We start from the raw sequence: 22,848 nt of genomic DNA on the forward strand, positions 1-22,848 counted from the left end.
ATTATGAGTGCTATCCCATGCTTCGTTTCAGAGAAGAAGTCGTTTATATGAAAATAGCTAAATTGACCCCATTTGGCCTTGCCCCTCAGGCCCCCAGGGGGTCTGCCCAACTTTTTGTACAATTTTCACTCAGTATCCCATAAGGATGCTAATAGTAAAATTTTGTTAAATTCTGAGTGAAGGCTGACGCCGGATGTCACTGTTTCACATAAGCTCACCTTGGTCCTTTGGCCAGTCGACTCTCATGTAATTATGGGATTAAATGTATACATGCATATTCATTGAAACACGGCTCAACGAATTACCCAAATCTCACCCAAATCTACCCAAATCTCCCATTTCATCAAAATATTACCTTATTCTCTCAAATTCCATTCTTCCTATAAGGCTATCAAACTTTGTATTTTTTTCATTGTTTTATAGACATTGAAATATTATCCAATATGATGTTAGATTACAGTACGTAATAATGATGAGAAACTTTTAATGGCCACAATATTAGTTAAATGTAGACACGATGTAATGTTTCAAAAGTATTTTGTCAAGGTTTGCCTAAAACATTATGTTGCTGTGCATGTATATGTACACCTACATTTATTACATTTTTTTTTTAATTAAATCACTTTACAAAGATTGGATATGGATCTAGTAAAATAAATATTTTCAGATATGAGACCATTTCATATATAAATCTATATATTGGGTCCACACTATGTTGTATTGCATATGAGCTTGGTAATGTACAAATGTACATGTATATACATTGTAGTATTAAATAGTATTAAATACGATGATGACATCATTTGTAACAGAACAGAATCTTGTTACAAACCTGTATTGTACTGTAGCTAATTAGTATGACTCATAAGTATATAAAAAAAAACATTTGTAAAATGATAATTCTCAATTTCATTCATAAATATATTAGCCACATTAATTTTCCGCAAAGATTCAGATCAAGCTGTTTACTGTCCTAAATTTTGTTAGTCGATAGGTATACCTACCTGGTGCTCTGTTCTAGCTGGGCTGTTGTGACCCTGACACGGAAACAAGAATGGCGGCTTTGCAAACATTGGTTTGTGTTATAGCTGGAGTAATCTTTCGACTTTGGCTTTATAGGTCGTTTCTACCAGAATGGCTTTCAACGAGAACAGAAATTGTCACACCAGTAACATCATGGGAGAGGGGTATGACTTTAGCGTTAAAACTTGGCTCAACTGTTAACATAAAAAACAAATGAACAGAAAATCAATACATAACCGCTGATCCCTTTCTACAATTATGGAGCATGCTATTTAGAAACAATGCTCACTAGCTTTAATCACAAAATTCATTGAAAGGCCAGGTTATTGTTTCCTACTTAGTGACCGACTTCAGCTGTAATACCAAAACTATACATAATAAATAATATATATGTTTCTGGTAATACACACACAAGGTCTATGCACAGGCGTCTGTTTCTGGTTTGATAAAAATAATATGAATTTAAGGCAAAGCCTCAGAAGAGCGCAGCTACATGTAAAAGATTATAACATCATAACTTTATATTGTCTATATTTTTCTACGAGATTAACAATAAAATATTTCACTGACATGCACATACTATATATATATATCGATAGTTAGAAAGAATTCAAAATAATCCAAATGGAATAGTTCAATATACTTCAATCTTGTTTTTATCAGATGCAGATGCTATCAAAAATACGCGCAAATCTGTGCCGTCATCTTTGGTGTCAGGTTTTGTGACGTCACTGCTGACGGTGCCGTGCTCTTGAGAACATGCACAGTTTATATTGGACCAGTACTTTTATTGCGTTGTTCTTGTACATGTGTAAATTAAAACTACTTACAGTAATTTTAAAATGTATACTGATAACACATTTAGTCTAGTACAGAAATTACAAATCTCGTTGTGCTGATAACGAGAATTAAAACATGGCTGCCTACATGGAGGCGCGAGACGTTTCCCGCGGGACACAATTTCAAAGTCCAAGGGGTACTGGGATGTATTGGAATCTGTATGCTCACACACTTGGTATGGTTAGTAGAGCTTCGCTCTACGCGGCCTTCTGACGCACAGAGAGATGCGCTCTTATAACAACCTACCCCTACTGTATGAACATAGTAGAGGTAGGATATCTTATTTTTCCAAAACCAGATGCAGACGCCTGTGGTCTATTGCATATATGTACTAATAGTGCTCATTGCAAATGATAACATTGGAAAAGTGGTGGCCAATTTTTACTTGTTGAATATTTTAGCAAAAGCATTCTTTTTATAAGGATACTGATCGATGCTCATAGTTATTGCTAAACATAGTGTCTTGCAAGTCTTTTTCGGCTGGACATTTTAATTTTTTTTATATATAAGTGTGTGATGATAATGTATATATTTAAAATATGTAACACTTTAATAAAACTTATCTATATGTAAGGAAAAACAGGGCAGGGCGTCAGGGAATAGGGGCATGGCATCGGGTACATTATGTTGAAAATGGCATGGCTTCAGGTAAAAAGGGCACGGCACAGCACGATGTTAATTGGGGCTGTGGGAAACACTATTGATCATCTTAGTTATATCCACCTGGAGGTACATGACGTACAATGTCTTTTATATGTATATACTGGTACATGTAACAATAATAATTTTATTTTTATGGTAAGATGTACTGATATATTTTTTTTTCTATTCTAGCGATGGAAGGCATATCTTTAAAACAGAGTTTTATTTCCCCATATTCAGGAGACCTTTTTCATGAGGTTTGTACATGCAGTCTGAACCTGTAATACATCTTAGATTTTCTCAATTTCTAAAACAATCAGTTGCCCATATAATTCATAAATATGATTTATTTTAAGCTACTTCATTGTATATCCCAAAGCATGTTGAATTAATAAAAAAGATGTCACCCATATTTTACAATTTAATGCTACATTAATACAAGGATTTATAAGTGAGAAGGATTCGTCACTGTCTCTTTACACTATGCGAGGAGCCTATGAAGCGGGAATAAAAATCATTTACAGCATTAACAAATACTTGTCTTATTGAGTCAAAAGAAACACCTATGTAAAGCTTCATAAATTTCACGATGTCTAGTTCTTGTTTTAAGGACGGAAGATTTAGATGAAATGTCTTAAATTTCCATAAAGAAAATATGATAGCTTATGAAATGCAGGCCTGTTTGATGGTAAGCATGGCACTCACAAGCTAAATGAAAAGTTGCGCCAGTGGATATCAAAGGAAAACAGTAGTCACTCAACGTCAAGATCAGTGTACAAACACAAAAACGTTCACGACGCATCCGTCCAAAACCCTGAGTGACAAATCCTTCTCACGTATAAATCCTTGATTAATAGTAATCAAAAATTATGTATTTAGTAATTTGAGTTATCTCCCTTATAATGATTTTTTTATATGGGTTATCTCCCTTTCAATCAATTGCTGTTCATGGCTTTTGTGTCAAATTAATATGTGATTTGTACTAAACATAAGGGATATATTTTGCATGTTAATGTGATTTAAACCTTGAACAACAGAAATAAATGATTAAAAGGACAATTCATGAAATGAGGCTAATTCTGTTACATAACCATGAAGCAAAATATGACATAAATGTATTGTTCTACATTCCTTATGAAACATATAACAAGAAATATTGAGAAATTTCACGACATTGTTATGTATTTTGATTGATACTATTGAAATTCCAAATCATTGATCAATACGATTAAGCAGGTACAGCATGTACTCTGTACCTAACCTGTACTCGAGCCAATGTCACACACCACTGAGGAGTTGATGAAATTATTTTTAGACAAGAACATGCATGTAATAAGGTAAACACACTACTGTAAGAGCGATTTGAGTAGTTCTAGAAAAACAAAGTTTACTACACTGGCAAAGGCCAGGGTTCGGCATACAAGACATCCGACCACTTTGTGTAATGGCGGAGAGTAAGCGAGTTTGAACATATCACTTACATTTCACTACAGTGGGCTTTTCTGGCATATCACAGTAAAACCAGCTAGTCTAATTTCTATAAGAACTTATTTGTTTCCGAAATATGTGCAAAGTAATGTACTCTTTGACTTAGACTGAATTGTCCCTCTAAATCAATTATCATTTAGTATGTATTTTAAAGATATAACCCAAAACGTTGTATCTAAATGAATCTCAGTATACACATGTACCTGCATGATTATAGATTTTAGCTTATAATTACTTGATTACCGTAGGCTCCAATTTCTCAAAACAGAAGTGCAGACAAAGGATATAACTTATGTTAAAAAATTTGACTTACCATATTTGCTGTAATTAGCACCCCTCCGCTATAAGCGCCCTCCCCTTTTATGGAGAAGAGTTGATATAACAGTGTTTTACATCATATGACGCCTCTAAAATCAACACTGTATCCCATATTACATGAACTTGTGAGTCTTTTACATGTAAATTATGACATATTAATGTGTCTCAAAGGATAAAAGGCATATGCATGTTTGCTGTAACAAATTTATGTACCATGAGTTAAAGTTTGTTTTGAGAAATTGGGGATAGAAGAGTTTCAGCCTTTAATCTTTAATATGCCCCTTGTTTATTATGTCTATCATCAATTGGAATATAGCTATAGTAAAGCATGTTTATAACTCTTAAATAAAACCATGGTTATAAACATTGTCATTTTCATTCCCTTTCAAGGTTCCTATAAGATGTCTGTAATATGTGTATAACGAGTTACACTTACAACAAAGTGGTTCTGTTGGACCCAAGAGGTTCGTTATCACCATGTTTTACTGTATAATTAGTGATTGATATTAATTAAATCATTGCCTTATTATTTTCAGACGCCTTTGATGCTGAGGTTGTTAGGGTTTATGAGCAAGTTTTCACAAAACAGCATTAACTTGATGTTTGTGGTGAGTCCTGCCATGATTATATGTATTCCCTTGTTGTAAATGATAAATAAAATACATCTAGTTAAATATTACAACAATATACACTGCCCTCCAAAAGTTCTGTTATAGTGCAGTTTTACAAATATACAAAAAGTACAGAAATATGTAGACCTTTTAATACAGACATCAGTATATAGATTATTTATCAACTTATTTATCTTCTCTAAGTCATTACTAGGTAATTTCTTTTTCGATAGTTTTCTTTGAAGTAAATTATCTGCAAATTTTTACAAATGTAACAGAACTTTTGGAGGGCAGTGTATATACCGTGGTATGTCAATTATGTAACAACAATGTTTTTGTGCAAAACTAACTACTATTATCGAGACAGTAATTATACCGATCAAAAAGTTAATGCAATGATACTGTTTTGTAAGTATTCTTTAACACTTAATTAAATATTAGTTTTAGAGCAACATGTTCTTTTGATATATGTTTTTTTTCAATAAAATATATTGTTATTTATTTCACATAATATATACAGGTATGTGGTTACATTGTATTCTGTATGATAAGTGATCATGCACAATGTCAGTAAACTTATCAGAAAACAAAATGACTGATGCAACCATCTTGAATTTTATATTGCTAATGTAGATTATCTTTGGAAAAACTCATAGTTATTTCACGTTTTAATGCATTTAGGTGTATGCTACTCCTGTATGTTACATGTATTCCAATACCATATGTGTATGAAACACCTGTATGTTATACCAGTATGACATATGTTTATACTCAACCTTACTCATTTTTTCCAGGCTTTTGATTTGGTGTGTGCAATCCTTCTGCTGAAGATAACAAAGCTATTTGGAGGTTATCTGGTAAAACGTTTTCTTTTTTTCAAAAAATTATTCAAATATTATGTGTTTTTATGAACTTAAGCCTTTTGCGCTCAATAGGGAATGAAATCATAAATGAAGCTACCGGTGATTATAAACCAAAAATTGAAGTATCTGTACTTAAATCTTATTGTTTCTCAATCAGTTTTATAAATCTGAGAAACATTATTTCAATTGTTGATCCAATAATGGGAATGATTTTTAACACAAATTCATTATAATATTTGTTTTAGCTAGTACACCAGGCTCGCAGTGTCAAGAACTATGCTCCAGATGTGGAAAGCCTTATCTTGAGGAAAGAAGATTTACAAACGATCCAGTTTTTTGTTACCATAGCGTAAGCACTTGAAATAAAACTTGGAATTTCGAGCAAATTCATAATGTTAGACTATATTGGGCTGTCCCTCAGGGCATTGTAACAGAAATTTTTGAAGCATTTTTTTTAATTTAATTTTTTATTTTTTGCACGGGGAGTTGTTGGAGGATAGTACAAAACCTCAAACCTCTGTTAAAATTCCCTTTGGGCATATATACATAACACTTCTGTACGTTTAAGCTGACACCATTATATAACTAGAAATTTCCAGAGCTACAATATTACAGCTATGTTTATATTTAAGCATACATTAAAGATGCTCCACCGCCGACAGAGCATAAATGATATTCATCATTTGAACAATAGTTAGTGTTTAATCGTGTATTCATAAGTCTAATTAACACAAAAATAATATAAAATAATTTATTTTGCCTTTGGGTCATGGGCAATCAGTACTTTATTCCATATAGGATATAGTGCCACAGAATTTTTTCGGGTTGCAATTAATTATTTTTTTTTATATTTTTAACTTGAAGTAAAATTAGAAGCTCAAACTTTTCAAAGGCGGTAATGGTGTAAAGTAAGTAACTTTTGTAACTGAAGAAAAATACTAAATTGTCTGCTGCTGTTTTTGATAGTGAAAAAATACCATTTGTCAGCGGTGGAGCATCTTAAATATATCAATGAGCTGTTAGTTTTACAAAACCCTAAAACAACTTTTTTAAGAATTACTTCAAATTTTCCATTGGTTTTTTTTTCAAGTATAATAATTAAAAAATTGACGCTCTTCTCCTATTTCCACACAAGAGTAGAGATTCAAAATTGATAGACAAAACTTTGAATAGTTCATATGATTGTCTAATTCTACATCTTAATTATTCATATATAGAATACTAGTTGTGCTGAATTTATGGAACTAATGCACTTATTTGATCTTTCAGTCATGCTTTCAATCCTTACTGTATAGCAGCCTGCCTGGCCAGATCCACCGCCATTTTTGATAACATGGCAATTCTTTTTACACTGTATTACTTACTGAAAGGTATGCTATGTTTCTTATTGTGATACTCACCCCTGCAATTTCATAATGAACTGGTCTACTCTTTGATTTTGAAGAGTCTAAATATGTCTTCATGGGCATATTAATGTATCAACCATGTTGGTATTTTGCAATTGTTTCACATCCTGTCTGATTTCATATTTGATAGATGATTAGTCACATTTATATATGTCTTACAGGCATCTAAAGATTTGTTTGCCGTTTAATATCCTATTGACAGCGGTGGATTTGATAACACAATGATTTAAGAATAAAGATTATACATGCATATTGGCAGTATATATTTACCAGAGTCTAATTTTCTATTTTGACAGGAGACAAAATTATGTGTGGATGTTTTCTGGCACTATCATCATACCTCACAATGTATCCACTCATCCTCTTAGCTCCAGTGGCCATTTACTTTTACCAGGTTAGTTTCCAAGTTATGTATATTCTACAAATATATTCAACCAAAAGTAAATTTAATATTTTTCACATGGTATTTTATCTGCCCTTATGGTTAAGTATCAATGTCATACTTTTCAGAGAAAATGATGTGACTTTCACTCAAAAAATAATAATGTTACAATGGATACCTACCTACAAAGGTATTATCTTCTGTTATCATTTTGTACAAGAAATATGGATGTGCTTGTGTCCATTTATTGTCACAACATGTTATAATTTTTGTTTTGCTATCTAACAGCGTGGCAACCCGTCCTCTGAGTCTTACACTGACCACAAGGCCCTGTTTAGCTACACACAGATAAGTCTCATCACCCTGGCCTGGCTAGCTGCTTTTCTTGGAGTATCAGCCTACTTAGAAGAGTCCTGGCAGTTCCTGTTCTCGACTTATGGATTTACGTATGTACATACTCATTGTTCTATAATACACTAAAACAAAGATTTAATACCTACTATATTTGATCCTATATGTATCCAGGGCACTTAAAAATAAAACAAATGAGAGGGTGCTTAACAGAACCAAAGTTGGACTAGCCTTTCATGAAAGTATAGGACAAGGTAAGCCACAAATGAATTTGCCAAAAAAATCAATAAAAAAACCTACACAGTTTTCTTGTTTTCAGTCTGCATGTAATTCTATGTAAGTGAAACTTAAGCCTCAAAAAAGGGGGAGGGGCACTTATAGGGATGAAGGCACTAATTTGGTAAATACGTTAACCTATGTTGATTGTTAGTTTTTGAGTAAGAAGCAGGATTTTTTCATTGGGTCTTTAGCCTAGCTGTCATGGTATACTGATTTGCAATTCATGTGGCTATATCCCTGTATCTAGATAGGCTTGAAACACAATACGCTTTGTCTTATCTAACTATATTTCAGGAAATTGAAAGTGGTGCTTATTTCCTTCTTTAAAATAGGATGATAAATATATTATTAAGAAGACAATTTGACAATTATCTACAATTTCTCACCTATTTGTTAACAGGCTAACTGTACCAGATCTGACCCCAAACCTGGGAGTGTTCTGGTACTTCTTCACCAACATGTTCGAGCATTTCCGTACATTCTTCATCTGCGTATTCCAAATCAACGTTATCATCTACACAGTTCCACTATCTATCAAACTCAGGTACGGAACAAACATTGTTCTGATTTAGAAAAAAAAAAAAAAATCTCAAATACAATGTATTAAGTATTGAAATTTTGTCTTATAATCATCTAACGTCTTATTTTCCATCTTATTCCATAACACTTCTTTTTAATGTTTTAATATCAAATTTGCTTAATTTATAAGAATATCAGATAAGTGTCTGTTGTCCTCTACTAACATCAAATGTTCAATAAAGTCTGTCTGATTAGGATTGGTTATGTCTATATCGAAGAGTTGTTCCCCCTCCGATAGTGTAAAACATGGATATTTTTGAATGTGGAAATATTTTCACTATGTCAGTATTCAAACTGTTTGTGGTGTTGATATTTTAGTGCTGCACATCTTTATCCTAGTTATTTACATAACTTATTTACATGAAAGTAAAATTAGCAATAATTTCCATGCAGCTAATAATTCCACTTTTATGGTACTTCTCGCATGAACTGTAACAAAAAAAAAAAGTCCACACTAGTGATAGAGGTAGTGTGGTTAATCACACGCCAAGCAACTGAAACTGATCACACTAGTTTTTTTTATGAGCCAAACACTGTGTCATAAATGTAATAAGTCAATTAATATATCAATTAAAAAAGTAAAAGCTATCAGTGCTATCTTGTAGTTTCTCTAAATTAATCCCATTTAATACTACACATTCCAATATGTGTAAAGAAATACAGTAGAAATTTCACAATATGTCACCTCTCCTTATGACATCTGTTATGTACATACCAAAGTAACTATAATAAGGACATCTGTAACACCTTATACCATTTTACTTTGTTACCACAGTGGGTTTTTTTGCCATAGCATCAGAGTAAGATTCTGTTTTTTTGTTGTAGAGAACATCCAGTATTTCTCATGTACCTGCTGATTTTCCTGATAGGCATTTTTAAATCCTATCCTAGCTTTGCTGATGTGGGCCTCTTCCTGTGTTTATTACCCCTATGGAAACATGTGTTCTCATGTAAGTGTCCGGGTACTTTTATAAAAACGGCAATAATCAATTCCGAGGTGACTATTAAAGGAACAAGTCGGTCTAAGAATACATTAAAATTTGCACATATTTCAGAAACAAACCAGTTCTAACAGAGGTTAGTTTACTTGGTTTTACTGTGATATGCCAGAAAACCCACTGTAGTGAAATGTATGTGAAATGTTCAAACTTGCTTACTGTCCGCCATTACACATAGAGGTTGGATGTCTTGTATGCCGAACCCTGGCCCTTGCCAGTCTACTGAAATCACTCTTACAGTAGTGTGTTTACCTTATTAGATGCATGTTTTGTATAAAGGTATGGGTACAGTGTACATTTTGTACCTGCTTAATCGTATTAATTTTCTTTCTTTATTTACATATAATTTGATATACAATCATTAGGATCTTACATGAGTGTTTATTTCATATGAGATTTTATGAAACGAGTCTAAGAAGTTTTTATTTTTGCGAGCCATAGGGAGCAAAAATTGAAACTTTGAGACAAGTGTCATAAAATCTCATGAAATGAACACAAATTTAAGATACTTTTTATCACATTCCTACATAACAGAGAATGTCACGTCAAAATGTATTCCGAAAATCCAGCAGAGGCTGGCATTTTGTTCTGCCGTCCTCATAATCCTGACGTCGCATCATTTTCCCCGACGTCATTTCATTGTTTCTGTCTGACGTCACAATGAATTTCTAGCCAATGACAATCACTCCAGGTCATATTACACTAGTGACAAATGCAAAAATATTACACGGACAAAATCACTGGATATCTGGCAGATTATGTGATAAAATAGTATTGAAATATTGGTACATAAGTAGCACTAGTTATAGTGAACTACGTATTGAGTGTGTATGAAGAACATTGCAATAAATATAAACATTGTTGTGAGAATATATGTTAGAGATATCATTTTCTTGATACAGAAATTAATTATTTTGTAATCATATCTTTCAACAAAGTTTTGATACACATTTCTTCTACAATTTTCCAAATCAATAAATTTCATCCTTAATACATTAAATTTGTTCTGCTTTTAGACATGCGTAACACCTTTCTTGTGACCTGTACTTTCATCTGCTCGACGGTGTTTGCTCCGATCCTACATCACCTGTGGCTATATGCTGGCAGTGCTAATGCTAATTTTTACTACGCCGTTTCTTTGGCATTCCAATTAGCTGAGGTAAGTATTGATATTGTGTACGGAGTAGTAATACCAGAAAGGGTAAATTTTCAATGACAAATGAAATAAAAGAAATTTCATCAAATATTGACTATATCACAGGCAATACATCCTTGATATTCCAGTGTTTACTTTCACTGTTGCTATATCCACCCCTGGACTGTCTCATAGTTAATTGAAGGCAGTTCAGGAGAGAAAAAAACTGACAATTAAATCGCAGGTCAGTTAAAAACTTCCTTTGAAGGATTAGAGAGACTGACAACCAACTTCAAACCCAGAATGTCAACCACAATGTACTGTTATTTCGATTCTAATATTTTTGATGTACACAAATGCATTTTGCACCTTTTTTCGGGAAGAGTTCCGATACGAGCGGTAACAAATCAGGAATAACTGTCTAGGTTATGTGTAAAATATGTGTATATACACGGGGATTAACTATGACAAACAAATTATGTGTTTGATTATGTGCAATTACATGTATGTATATTCTTCTCACAAATTTGAATTGTTGACGATATTAAAATAAGATCGTTTTCCATAAAATAAATAAATATTTGTTATTTACAGACGTTTTGAAAGATATTTTGGTGTTGCCTTTAATTGTAAAATGCTGATTAAGTGTTATACATAATGATCTGCTTTTCAGGTTTGCTGAATTGATTTGATATACATTAAACGACCGATATCATATTCTGGTAATATTTGCTGTACTTTGTGGCACGTAATTCCAGTATATATTTATTTCTGCGTTTATATTCAATGTTTCTGCGTTTATATTCAATGTTTCTGCGTTTATATTAACACATTTCGTCGCTTACATCGAGCGGCCGCGCCGAGCCGTGACGCAAGGTAAGTCTAGTACTATACATGTATACAGCATATATACGTATACGTTAGATCTACAATTTGAGTTTTTCGAGTAAATGGTTATTCTAGCTTTATGATGTAGATATTTTCAGTTTCAAAACATTCCATTTACACCACTTCAAAAATTCAAACAAGCATATATTTAACTTTAGATTAGATAATCAGTCCAATTTGATAGCGATATCAAAATGATGTTCGGATCAGTCTGGACTGAGATTTAGATAGCATATGATGTAAATTTCAGTGTAATAAAAAAAGTATAATGTAACACTATCTTTTTACGAGTAAAATCCCAAAATTTGGCATGAATATATCTAGAATCCGTGTTTTTATTTCATTCAAACTTCTGCTATAACGATATGATGCAAACACGGCACCGTTTTTGAGTAAAAATAAAATGTGGACGGTTATCAGTTATGTGATATTGGAGTTACAGTACCGAACTTATACCGAAAATAATATGTATATCTATATTGTTGCCTTTGAAACTTTATCCATAACGTTTACTAAAAAGCAGAAATACATCAATGGTATTTCTGATATATGTTCCTATATTACAGTTTAAGTGTAGATTTAAATTCATTATTTCAAAATTATACTAAATCCTTAATAGTATATTCATTGTCGACCGTTTTGTATATCATACCGAGATTTAATAGTATGATATATGAACATTTATCGTATAATCCAAAAAGTAACCACATACAGTGTTCAAATGAAAATTGAAATTACTCGTATACAGGCATTAAAAATAGATATAATATCTTGTACCTTTTTAAAAATATACTAAGTGATATTTAAACTCTTCTTGTATGACTATACATGTACATTAAGATTCGAAACGGTGAAAATACATGCTTAGAATTTTTACTAATACCTTAGAAATTACTGGAGATTGCTATATGCCACGATTCCGTAATTACAGTCTAGACTGGAATAATTTTTAAGGTTAAACCTTTAGTTGAACTAGTTCTTAGAACCATTTTTGTTTCTGAATAAGTCACCTTCCATTTTTGTTTTACCTGCGTACGACATATATATATGTGTGTATGTAATATGTATTCCTATGTATGATCAGGTATATTTTATTTCCATTTGCTTTTACATCTTCATTCTAAAAATGGAGGTGACAATAAAAAAAACCTAGAGCATAGATGTACGGGGTTTCCATAATTCAAATCACAATCCAATTAACGGATGTCCTAACCTGATTGACAGTAAGACAATAGCAAATACCCGATATAGTCCACTGAATAGCAAATTGCCCGCGGCCAGGTAATTACAGGTGAGTTCGATGAATGGCGTTGTGTACAGGTAAACAACATCCTGGTCAAGGTATTACATAACCATCAAACCAAAGGCATGGCTAATTATATATCTATAATGTCGGTGTATCTACTAGTATATCGATTAAAAATTGAAAGCGACCGCACGGTCTGAAAAAATAGTTTGTTTTGCTTAATATCTCAATATTTAGATCTTTTATAATATCGAAAGTAAATTCTTTCTAACACATGTTGAAACGTTTTACGGTATTGTAATAAATGTATCTCGATTTATTCGGTTATCAACACACAACACAATGTTTGTAATGATAAATCATCGGTGTGTACGTATGTCAAGCATCATATCCTTGATGCTTTAATCAAGAATTTCTTCAATTGTTACGTAAAATTTCATTCTACAGTCACAAACTTTGCAATTCACAATGTATCAAAGATACAGACTACAGGAAAATATTATTTAATTAAAGCGTATTCGTTGCTGAACTCCTCGACAAAAAATCGGAAACTTTTATTTCTGTGTGGATTTTCTTTCATAATTACTAGAAGATACCTGCTATTAGAGCACAAATTAGAGTATTTGAAACATCGAATTTCACTCTTTTAGTTATTTATATTCGAGACAAAGTTATTGTACGATTAACTTCACTCAAAAGTAATCATAAAAAAATCTTTGATCGCTTTTCCTGTGACCGTCGATGTAAGTGATAGCACATCAGTTAAAGTACAGCAATAAGCCACGGACTATTGTGACGTCACACGGTTTAGGGCTAGAAAATATGCATAATCGGGCGGTCAGAAAATTTGACCTCGATATCGGCGGTTTACAGGTTATTCCGGTCGCGCGCGGCACGGAGAGGTTTCTACATGGTCTATTAAAGCCATTTCCAGCATAAACTAAAATTATCACTTTTGACTGCACAAATCCTTTAAATATATCATGGAATTATAAATGCTTATAAATCCTTATAAATCCTTGTATATATGTAATCGTGTTCCGTATTTTATTAACACTTTTTGAACTTGATTTAGGCCTAATAGTTACCGGACTAACGCACCATTTTATCATAATAAAAATGTAAATGTGTACAGATTACCGAGTACCCGGATGTACTGTTACGTGAATCTCCTAAAATTGCTGACTTGCAATATGGCGTGTGTGTCAATGATTATATATATAAAGTCAAGTGAATGTATTATATATGCCAATTCATAAATACTTGGTACTGAAACCACCCCCATTTTGTATCCCAACATCGTCAAAAGTATCATCAAGGATTTATAAGTGAGAACTGTCTCTTTACCCTACTAAACACCACGCGTAACGCTAGACGAACCGGTAAATCGAGTCCAACGAAACACCAATGTAAAGTTAATAAAATTTCTCAACGTTTAGTACTTGCTTTAAGGACGGAAGATTTAGAAGATATGTCTTAAATTTTTGTTAAAAAATACGACAACTCATGAAATGACGCTTCAGAAAGTAAGACGGTAACCCTCGCACCCACAAGCTACATCAAAGGCTGCGCCGGCGGATATCAACGGAAAATCAGTCGTCGCCCAACGTCACGGTCAGTACACAAACGCAAAAGCTCCTACGTCGTACTTGCCCAAAACCCAGCGTCACTTATTCACCTTACATACGTCCTTGGTATCATCAAGGATGTATTTTAGACAAAAATCCTTAGTATCATATTATCATCATATTATAAGCGACCGCGGTGTGAAAAAGTGCTCACAGAAATTAGACATACACTACATATGAAACTATATATACTATGGTCTCATTAAATTATTAGGTAGCTGTATGACTGTGTTTCTGGTATTAAAAATCATACACATATGATCGCATTGAAAAAGTGTATACAACTATCGTAGGCCATTTTTCTCACTTCGAGCTCCCCAAAATGCATACGCATCCCCTTCGTAACCCCGCAGGGTACCGCTAGCTAGCTCCTACCCGTGGTGTCAGGATGGCCCCAATAGGGCAAGCAATATAGCTAAATTTGTCCACGGCGTCCGTTATCTGTGGAGTTAATTAGTCGGATGACACGTGTGCGGTACACAGTACACCTGAGAGGTGTATGTACAGGTAATATAATTCACCTGACAGAGAGAGAAGAACATATACTGGCAATAAGTGTTTTTTTTTTTGTAAAGTTCATTCTTTGTAAACCCCCATTAAAGTGTACTGGGTTAAAAAGGGTCTTCCCAAACTTCACTGACAATCTAGTCTCTGTCTTTCGTTGATTAGCATTTTGAGTATATAATTTTTACCAAATATATAGCACAGTGATCGTTCATATGATATTTTATGTTTATTATAGTGACGTTGTGTATCGATTACGTCACGCACTAAATATAGCCTTGAAAAAAATGCTAGCCGTTGGTCGGTTTGTGTTGACACAATATTCCATGTTAATGTGTATTTTATGGTGTAATAAATAACATGCCAGCTATGATAACTCCCAGTAACTGGGTTTCGAAAGGTGTGCTCTTAAACTGAAAATTGTATGAAAATTCTGTTATTATGTGACCTTCTTATTAGTGCTTTATTCGATTCGTGCCATGACGGTTCATCAGGATATTTATTCAAACCAATATTATTTTCACTTTTGTGTCTCTTTTTTTAGAAATAAGATATGATGATTAATACAGACATCGGTATATCCCGATGTCATTTCCTATAACGAGTTGTACATAGATCTAACAAATATCCCCAGCTAACCAGTTGCTTTTAAAGACGTTTTTAATATTGTCCAGTGATAGTAATATTAGTAAAAAAAAAACCTTTTAAAGATATTTTTAGGTGTAACGACGTCACGAGTATAAAAAATGCATACTGAATCAGAAACGTATAAAAAAATTAATGTATGTCGTTAAGTTTCAGATTCAATAAGTTAATCGACAAAGAAATAATAATTTTAAAAAATTCGTCGAAACCTCACTACCATTATGTGTAAGCTGGAATATGAAGAAATATACACGTTTTATCATTTAACCAATCGATGAATACAGCTCCCTGTACTACTCTCCTTATGGTCGTATCCAGAGTACCTCTCTTTGACGACACAAAAGAAATCATACATGACCAAGCTAAGTTCGCTTCGTTGTAATAACATAGGCCTGGGCATGGCCTCGTAATTAGGGTAGTAGTAAAAACCTTTACCATAACACTGACTAATTAGCAAAGACAGTATATCACCATTGTTTATTTAAGTCAAACATGTAATTATGTAATATCAAATAAAAAAAAAAAACAATTGTGAGAAAAAAGATGCAAAATGCATAGCTCAAATGACGAGACGCGGGAAAGAAAATAACAAAATATACATGTAGGAGAATAGGATAATTATGGTACATGTTTTTTTAAAGGGGAAAAGAGAATTGTAAACATAATTATTTTACAGGTACAATCGGCTGGCGGCTGTACGTACTGTAAGTCTCGTTTCACAAGGTAAAGTTTACCCGTGTAAGCCGTGTGCTCGGCCGTCACGGCTCGGCGCGCCCGCTCGATGTAAGCGACGAAATGTGTTAATATTAGCGCAGAAAACATTGAATATAAACGCAGAAACATTGAATATAAACGCGGAAATAAATAAATACTGGAATTATACGTGCCACAAAGTACATCAAATATTACCAGAATATGATATCGGTCGTTTAATGTATATCAAATCAATTCAGCAAACCTGAAAAGCAGATCATTATGTATAACACTTAATCAGCATTTTACAATTAAAGGCAACACCAAAATATCTTTCAAAACGTCTGTAAATAACAAATATTTATTTATTTTATGGAAAACGATCTTATTTTAATATCGTCAACAATTCAAATTTGTGAGAAGAATATACATACATGCAATTGCACATAATCAAACACATAATTTGTTTGTCATAGTTAATCCCCGTGTATATACACATATTTTACACATAACCTAGACAGTTATATTCATTTGTTACCGCTCGTATCGGAACTCTTCCGAAAAAAGGTGCAAAATGCATACGAGACGCGGGAAAGAAAACAACAAAAGATAGGAGAATAGGATAATGAGGGTACATGTAATTTTTAAATCGGCTGGGGGAAAAGAGAATTGTAAACATATTGGAATATAAACGCAGAAACACTTTAAACGCAGGAAGAAGAAGAATCTCTTAATTTATACTGTTAAGGTAGCGTACAATCGAATTGGAATTCTGAGGAAAAAACTCTTAATATTAACGGGGTTAATACTGAAAATAAAAGCCACTATGCTAATCCTGCCGAAACTTGTTAAAAAATTAAGTATTTGCGGTTTTCTAACAGTTTCGGCAAGATTAACACATTTGGGTTACCACGTGTTAAATTAACTGTGTGCCTATCCATTGTGACAAACAGAGACATCAATTTTGCTAAGAAATAGTCCAAGGGTGGATATTACAACATTTATTTCTTCATGTGAATTTCACATGAACGAGGGAAAAAATAGTGAAACTCATATGAAATTTATGTGAAATGCACACGCAGAAATATTACCTGTGTGATACTAAAGGGAAAAGGAATATAATTTGCTGTAATGCCATAATGTATAATAAAGCACTATGAAACTATATGTTGGATAATGGCAGTACTGTAAAAGCTCATAATTGAGTAAATGACGGCTTACTCTGGCCTGTAATATAAATAAAGTTGAAGATTCACACCAAGACAGCAAATTAATTCAATTTTAAAAGGAGGAAAAAAAAGCATGTAAGATGTGTATGATTTGTATTTATTTTCTGAGCCTATATAACTAATATGGTTTCTTTCATTTTATTTTTCAGATCTTTCTGGTCACGGATCTACTTTTTGCATTCCTCCGTCGAGAGTATGACATTCTTCACGGTAAAAAGCACACCACATCTGATGGTTCACAAGGGCAGGTTATACTGGACTGATACAGAAATCTCAAAAATCTCCAATACAATCTTACAAGTTAAAGGAAGCAGTTAAAGGAAGCTCTTGTGATAAGAATGCGGTGAAAGAGTTGAGAGTTCCTTGGGATGTTAGAAAATGATTGTTCTTGGTAGCAAGAAAGATTTGGTAAAAGTAAAACATAACTATTTCAATAGTTTGTGTTCATGATATATGATAGTTAGGAATTAATTAAACGTTTGTAAGGTTATGGATCAACATTTGATACTCCAGAGGTCAACTTGATTTGGGCTATTCTAAGTAGAGAAGTCTCCTCAGAAGATCATTCAGTTCATAGATGTAAGAGCTTCCAGAAACACAAGAGCTACAAATCGAGTGATCAGAACTACTATTCTATAGTAGATGAGGACAGATCAAGTTAGGCTCAGACCTTATTTCAAGAATATTTTTTTGGTATTTTATAGGAACTACCATTTGTTCTATTGTTTTGAAACTTAGTGACAAGTGGGTTCATACCTTACTTTCTTGTTCAATCATTATCAGCAAGGTTTAACCATGCCTGGCTGATACCAGTGGTCAGTAGATGTGGTCAGTCCCGTAACAGTCTCCTTACTGCTACTATCCTAGGCTCAGATTTAACCAGAACAAGGACATTAAGCCCCCATCAATAAGTGCATCCACAGCCATTACGATGTCCTTTCTGCTTACCCTTCCTCCAATGTGTTGAAGTTAAGCCATTGTACCAATAGACAGCCTTTACCCAATTTTGTTATCAAATTTACCAATACCGTGCCGGTGAAACCAAGAATATCAGGGTCAAGGCCATTTCTGCTATTTTGAAAACAGTTTTGCTTTACTGTATCAAACATATTTAAAAAAATTCTGTGAAATTATTTTATAATTCCTTTCATCCTAACAAGTTGTGCAGTTTGGCAGGGAACATGTATTGCTGAAGCAATACTGAACTCAATATGCTGGTTTTCCAATTTATCTGATTTTATAATGCTTTATTTATTCTCTAATTTAAATAGTATGAGACATCTGTAGTAAATATACACAAGCTGTGAAAACCATAAAAGAGTGTAAAAATCTTGAGGTCTTGTTACAATAAATACATAGAGGATCTTACATGAGTGGCTATGTGATATGAACTTTATCAAACGACTTCAATAATTTGATATGCCACGTATCAAACGACTTCAATAATTTGATATGCCACGTATCAAACGACTTCAATAATTTGATATGCAACATATCAAACGACTTCAATAATTTGATATGCCACGTATCAAACGACTTCAATAATTTGATATGCCACGTATCAAACGACTTCAATAATTTGATATGCAACATATCAAACGACTTCAATAATTTGATATGCAACATATCAAACGACTTCAATAATTTGATATGCCAGGTATCAAATGACTTCAATAATTTGATATGCCACATATCAAACGACTTCAATAATTTGATATGCCACGTATCAAACAACTTCGATAATTTGATATGCCACGTATCAAACGACATCAATAATTTGATATGTCACGATCCTTTAGGTGACTGGAATATCAAATTATTTTACAAATTTTATAAATTTCCTATCACATAGTCACAAGTGTAAGATTCTATTTATCATATAACTTTTATTAATAGAAATATAACACAAACTTTTCATTTTGTCTCTATATAAAACAGCAGAAATCCAGCTAGGATGTGACGTTTCTGTCTACTGAGACAATCATGTGACGTCGTATATAGATTATGATGGGCCAGTTATGTGATAATTTAAGTTGAATCATATGTAAATGTATTTTTAGATAAAGTGCATGAAAGTAACACTTGCATTTAACAGTACTGCAATTAAGGACTATTTTGTAGGGGATTGGCATTAAACATTTTAAAATTGATGTTTTAGATAACAAAAGTCCTTGATAAAAGGAATGGTATGTGTGAACCATTTGTTTCCGTCCTATTCCAGGCAAAATGTTTTTCTGCTTAAAAAGGCTGCTTACATAACGTCAAGTGTAATATTTACATTAAACTCCTAGTTTAATAAATATTTTAGAAATATAGCTATCCCTCTCTGACAAATGGGTTGTGAGTTTGAATCCCTGGTGGGGTAGTTGCCAGGTACTGACCATTTGTCTGTGGATTTTCTCTGGGTACTCCAGCTTTCTTCCACCATCTTAGCCTGGTACCTCCTTAAAATGACCCTGACTGTTAAAAGGACTTCAGACTAATCAAACCAAATCAATGTACTTATGCTTTGCCATGTTATTTTATCATGATATACAATGGAGGAACTACAAATTGATTTTGATGATTTGTTGAAAGTTCTGGTTTACCTTTATATTATATTCCTTTGCTATAAAAAGTGCTATTTAAATATTTTGATATTTATTATATGCATTAACATTTTCCCTGTAAACAGAACAATATGTTATTGTGCAGACAAAGCATTTGTATGAATTGTTACCCACAATACATTTGTATGATTGGTTACCCACAATACATTTGTATGATTGGTTACCCACAATACATTTGTATGGCGGTACTATCATGAAGTATAGTACTTAGATGTGTTAATTTTCAATATCATTGGTTGCAGTGGATGAAGAGTACAATGTTATAACATCCCTCATGTACTGCATGTATTACAGTGTAACAGCTTTGTTTATTGGGGTATAAATGATGAAATTTATACTGGTATGGGAATTTATGAGAAGACAGGTTAGTTAAAGTACAAAAATGATCAATCAAACGCTATTGACACTATATGGACATAAACTATATGTACCTATGTAAACTTAAAGAGGTGATCTGCCCCTTTATAGGGACAATGAATACAGTTCAATTGCAGTACTTTTGTGTTCTTTTCAGCTGTATACGTACACCATTATATTTATTCAATCATGATAAATGCTTATAAAATTCCTCATACTATTAGGTATTAAACTACAAGATACATTGTAAAAATTACTTTAATCAGACAAAAGGAGTACATGTACTATCTTCAGAATTTCTATAAACAATTAGTAGTCATGAAAACGTTCTATCTTTCAATTGATGAACCTGTGTTGGTTTTTGATACTACAATTTTACTTCGTTTTATCCATTTTTGTGATAGAGAAGTATATTAGGATATCTTGTAATTTATGTTGTTGCCAGTGTCATTCAATTGTCACAAGCTTTACCAGTATCAAATATTCATATTTTAATTAACCAACTCTTTCACGCACAGTAACACATATTTATGCCATCGTGTTTTCTAAACTATATAAAATACCTTAGTCCAAGAAGCATACATATGAACTCTGCTTCATTTTATGCTAACAAAAAACTCAAATACTTTAATGTTCAATCAATAAATGAACATTCAATTAATGCGAATAACAAAATCTTCTTAACAACTAAGAAAAGGCATTTACATTGAGTTACCACAGTAAGTATTAAAATGGGGGAACCCCTTCACAACTTAAAAACAAGAGGTGAAGGGGGCCTGTATAGACTAGCCCTAATGTCCTGTCCTGCGTGTAATTTAGTCTTAGCTTCGGTGTTATGAATAAAAAATAGCAATTCTAGTCAAGTTTCATTTCACCTCAAGACTTAATGATGATCATTATTATTTCAAATGTAAATTTGGGTGAATTCTTGTTTGATACTTTCGGTATTTTGCTTGTTTTGTCTTGACGATATTGATAGCATATTGTGGTTTTGCCAATAAAATACTATTAATATATCGTTATAAAATATACCTTTTTCTATAAAAAAATGGTAATATAATGAAATTCATATAATAATTTAATTTTATATTTCAAATTGACGGAGCATCAACCTCCTTTGCTATAAGTGGTTAAGTTGTAAAATCGATTTCTAAATTGTTAAACTAATTATGCCTCTATTATGCAAAGTTGTGGTTGATGAATCACAGTTTTTCTCTGTATTGTGATTCACTATTTTACACCAATGTGCAATGTGATCAATTGATTTATAGTATAGTGAATGGATTTATTTAGATATTGTGAATATCGCACATATTTTGATACAAAGGTTTTGTCAATAAAAATGAATTACATTTGTCTGAGTTTGTTTGTTATTGTTGAACTTTCTATTAACAATAAATAACTATAGTTATTACAGGACGAGCTCCCTATGCTCAGTACAATATATGTATGTACTGGGTTTGATACAGTGTGTTTGGATACACAGGCTAGTTGTGGTATAGATCAACACAACATGTAGAAAATTCTGGCCTTTCTACAGTGCTATCTCACGAGAGAATACTGCTCAAAGACACCGAATATAGTACAGCTCACCTTAAATACGGACAACAACGGACACACGAGTAGCCCTTCAAGCTGATTGTTATTTTTGAAGTTCCATCGTTAGCAGACAGAACGCAGTCTTCATCACAGGTGTGAACATTATACTCCAAAACGATTCGATGTGTATGCTGCAAAATATACTAATCAAAATTTGCTAAAGATCACTTTTATTTTGCAGTATATCAAATTTAATTAATGTACACTATTCATAAAAAATAATTCAATGGTGTCTTTAAGATGTCTAAACACAGGTTCCAACAGAAAAACTATGGAATTTTCACGACTGCTCGATGCATCACTTGCGAAACAGAACCCCCAAAAATGACAAAAACACGACAATGGGAACGAAAACGAAATTCGAACGTTAAAATACAGTTCGCGTTAAAATACAGTTTTATCGTGTAATTTTCATTTCAGTATCTTGTGTGGCGTCCCTTAGTTTCAATAACACTGCGACATCGCCTCTGCATGCTCGCAATTAAGTCCCGTTTCCGGTTTTGCTGGTTCGATGCCCATCTTCTCGCAGAGCCGA

The 22,848-nt window shown here is 33.0% G+C and overlaps 1 protein-coding gene across 1 annotated transcript; it reads left to right on the plus strand.

Moving 5' to 3' along the window:
- The first annotated feature begins 1,033 nt into the window (after window positions 1-1,033).
- Window positions 1,034-22,068, plus strand: LOC138315382 (phosphatidylinositol glycan anchor biosynthesis class U protein-like). Its single transcript, XM_069256367.1, has 12 exons — window positions 1,034-1,187; window positions 2,698-2,762; window positions 4,848-4,919; window positions 5,717-5,779; window positions 6,031-6,134; window positions 7,055-7,155; window positions 7,488-7,585; window positions 7,862-8,019; window positions 8,604-8,747; window positions 9,608-9,732; window positions 10,797-10,939; window positions 17,898-22,068. Exons 1-12 carry the CDS (start codon window positions 1,055-1,057, stop codon window positions 18,009-18,011), a joined length of 1,320 nt encoding a protein of 439 aa, XP_069112468.1. The 5' UTR covers window positions 1,034-1,054; the 3' UTR covers window positions 18,012-22,068.
- Window positions 22,069-22,848: the final 780 nt, after the last annotated feature.

This window comes from Argopecten irradians, chromosome 2 (assembly GCF_041381155.1).
Source record: "Argopecten irradians isolate NY chromosome 2, Ai_NY, whole genome shotgun sequence".
NCBI classification, from domain to species: Eukaryota; Metazoa; Mollusca; class Bivalvia; order Pectinida; family Pectinidae; genus Argopecten; species Argopecten irradians.